This window comes from Trichechus manatus, unplaced genomic scaffold (assembly GCF_000243295.1).
Source record: "Trichechus manatus latirostris isolate Lorelei unplaced genomic scaffold, TriManLat1.0 scaffold00009, whole genome shotgun sequence".
Lineage (NCBI taxonomy): Eukaryota > Metazoa > Chordata > Mammalia > Sirenia > Trichechidae > Trichechus > Trichechus manatus.
The window spans coordinates 13,872,309-13,875,644 of NW_004443945.1; the positions used below are offsets into that span (position 1 = coordinate 13,872,309).

Consider the following 3,336-nt stretch of genomic DNA (forward strand, 5'->3'; position numbering starts at 1 on the left):
TAGTAGTTGAGTACTGAACAATTTGTGCCATCTGGGGACTTCCCTTTTTAAAAATGTCACTCCAACCACTATGGAATAAAACAAAAAGAGTCTTCGTACTCTTGGAATTTTGGGGATCTCAGCCACCCATTCATTTAAATCTTTCCTCCCCGCTATGTGTGGGTTATATTATATAATTAGTAGGCTTTTAATTATAGATAAATAACCACATCTGATCCACATTCATTTTTAAAAACATTTTCTCTCTCTTTGTAGTATAATTTAAATAAAATAATTGACCTCAATAGTCTTTGTTACTTTTTGGGAACTAGTATTATTGACTATGAGTTAGAAAGTTGGTTCTTGTTCCATTAGGTTGAAATTTTATGCCTTTCTCTTGGCTGAATTAAGACAAAAATATATGACATGTGAAGACGTCAACATACCCATATTATAATTGTGATTGATTAGGTCCTAACAGAGAAGGTAGTATATATGGAAGTATACACATAATCTAAGAAAAGGAAAAACAATGTTTAACATCCCAAGTAGAACAATAAAACCATTACTACGAAGGTGTTTAGATTTACTATGTCTCGCTGTCAAAGAGAAACTGATAGACAAATGCAGAGTCAACAAGGATATCAGAATGACACTAACAAAATAGAGCCACCAAATTGGGATTAGTGAGATGAGAAATAATGACTTAGACTATAATACAATATACTTTTATAAGCCATTAAAATTAGAGGTGAGAAAAGAAGCTCAATTAAATTACTTCAGGCAGTATCTTTCTGCCTATACAGGATTAACAGGGCACCTTTCACAATAGATGTCTCAAGAACTTTAACTAACCATTTGTTTAAATCTAAAGTGGATAGCTACAATTAAATAAGTATTTTATGTCCCAAGTTAGGTTGGCCTTAATGAGCAAGTCTTCATTCTGTTTTCAAGATGAAAATTGCCTTTTGTGACAGCATGACCCGGCCAGTCTGTCTCCTTCCAACAGGGAAGAGCATTTCAGACTAAGCGCAAACATGCCAAACAGACAGACAGCAAGGCGCTCGCCAGAAGTCCTGTGAACTGTTAAAAGTAATTGGAAACAACATAGATTATGCTGCTTCAGAATGGTAGTTTTGATTTCAAGAAAATTAAGACCGCTTTACTAACCTCTCAGAGTCCTAGGTAGCGTAAATGGTCAAGTCCTCAACTATTAACCAAAAGGTTGGAGGTTCCAACCCACCCAGAGGCACCTTGGAAGAAAGGTCTGCCTATCTACTTCTGAAAAATCAGCCACTGAAAGCCCTATGGAGCACAGCTCTACTCTGACACACATGCAGTTTCTATGAGTTGGCGTCGACTTGATGGCAACTGGTACTGATACCGTAGTGTTTTTGTCTCAGCATCTGTCTATCTCTTTGACTAGATTGGAAGCCTCCGAAGGGCAGGGACCAAAGTGAGTATCACCAGCACCTTCTATGTGACTGTGTTCAAATGTTTGCTGTGAATGTTGGTGATGTTAGTTAGCCAGATGAGTAAGTTAGTTAATTAATGAAATTTAGAAGATCAAAAGCATCTAGTTCCCTCTGAAAATTGAGCAATTGCTTCTTTGCCTTACTTAAGGTGGGGTAAATCTCTTTTCTGTAGGAGAAATAAATGCAAAAGAACTACAAAAATTCACATATTGTGTCAGTTTATTAACAACTGCATTTGTTTGTTCAGAAAACAGAACAAAGGATAAAGCCACCAGGATATTTAAATAAGCCAACATTACAAATGCATCTTCACCTTCTCAAATCCTTTTTCATTTGAAGTTCATGCCAATTATACTAGCATTTGCCAGACTACAAGCTGTAGAAGCAGTCCTACATAATGTCAATAGTTATTACGTGTAAAATTGTTCTACGTTTTTAATAATTTTGGGAAATTCTGAGTGAAACAAGGTTAAATGAGATTTCTTTATTATAGGAATTATCCTAGTTTTTGAATTATGCCAACATGCTTTCTGAATCTTCAAGGTTGGAAGACTGCTTGTGAGAATTTACTGCATAATGTTCTCCATGTAACTCCCTATGGAACATCTAAAGGGATTAGTAGTCTGAGGAACACACTTTGGGAAATGCTGATTCAGACCCATTTCTAATGTAGGCTTCTTCTGTTAGAGAAATATCACCATCAAAGACCTGAATTGAAAGACCTGTGATTCTGTAAAAGTCTCTGGAATGGTGGTTCTCAATCCCGGCTGCTGTTTACAATCCCCCGGGGAGCTTTGAACAATGCCAATGCCTGTGTCCCACCCAAGAACAGCTAAGTCAGAGTCCCTGAGGGTGAGACCAGGCACTAGTAATTTTTAGAACTCCTTAGGGAGTTATGACTTGTGTGCAGGTTTGGAACCACTGGTCAAGCAGGTTCATTTCTTCATTTTTAACTGACTTAGCATAGAAGGAACAGAAGAGTTTAAAGATAAGTTATAGGGTCGCTATGAGTCAGAATCGACTTGATGACAATGGGTTTTTTGCTGGCATTACATGTGTATGTTCCCCCTTGGCATTTGCTTGTGAGACTGCAGTAGATATTTGAATTGTTTTCTTTTTCCTTTAAATGTTATTCTATGCTGAGACTCATTACCACAGGGTCCAGCTCTTGCCCTGTTGCCCTCTGATATAGTCCAGATGATGCATCTTGTTTGGATGACCAACCACATAACTGTTACCTGGAAGCCCCTTGGCCTCAGGAAGAAAAGCAGAACAGAGACATAACCAAGTGATGCAAGGTGGCCCTGAAAACTCAAACCCCTGATATAGACATGTAACATCGTTCTCTATTGTTGGACTTGAATAGCGACCACTATCGATAAACCTGAGAAGAACTGCTGATGTAGTGTGGCTGAGGAGCTACTTGGGGTCTCTCATGGGTTGTCTTCACTTGCAATGTCCATTTGTTTATTCTTCATCATTTTCAGGACTGGAAGCCAGAAGTGAATCTGAAGAGGCGAAAAGGCAGACAAAGGAGCATTAGAGCCACTTCAAACACCTCTAACATAAACTTTTTGTTGTGGAATTACTGGTGGGAGGAAAATTTTGAAAAGACTTTTAAATGGGCCCAAAAGATTACGAGGTGTCTTGTCTAGCTTATTCTTTTTTTTTTTTTCTTTTTAATTGTAATTTAGATGAAGGTTTACAGAACAAATAGTTTCTTGTTAAACAGTTAGTACACATACTGTTTTATGACAATGCTAAACAACCCCACAACATGTCAACACTGTCCCTTCTCAGCCTTGGGTTCACTATTACCAGCTTTCCTGTCTCCTCCTGCCTTCTAGTACTTGTCCCTGGACTGTTGCGTCCCATTAGTCTC

At 38.1% G+C, this 3,336-nt stretch overlaps 1 protein-coding gene across 1 annotated transcript in view; it reads right to left on the reverse strand.

Moving 5' to 3' along the window:
- Nucleotides 1-1,060: 1,060 nt before the first annotated feature.
- DCSTAMP (dendrocyte expressed seven transmembrane protein) overlaps nt 1,061-3,336 on the reverse strand; it is a 20,610-nt gene continuing 18,334 nt past the window's right edge. The window contains exon 4 of the mRNA XM_004370817.3: nt 1,061-2,962. Coding sequence (XP_004370874.2) covers nt 2,888-2,962 — 75 coding nt within the window. The 3' untranslated portion in view covers nt 1,061-2,887. The remainder of the gene's footprint in view (nt 2,963-3,336) is intronic.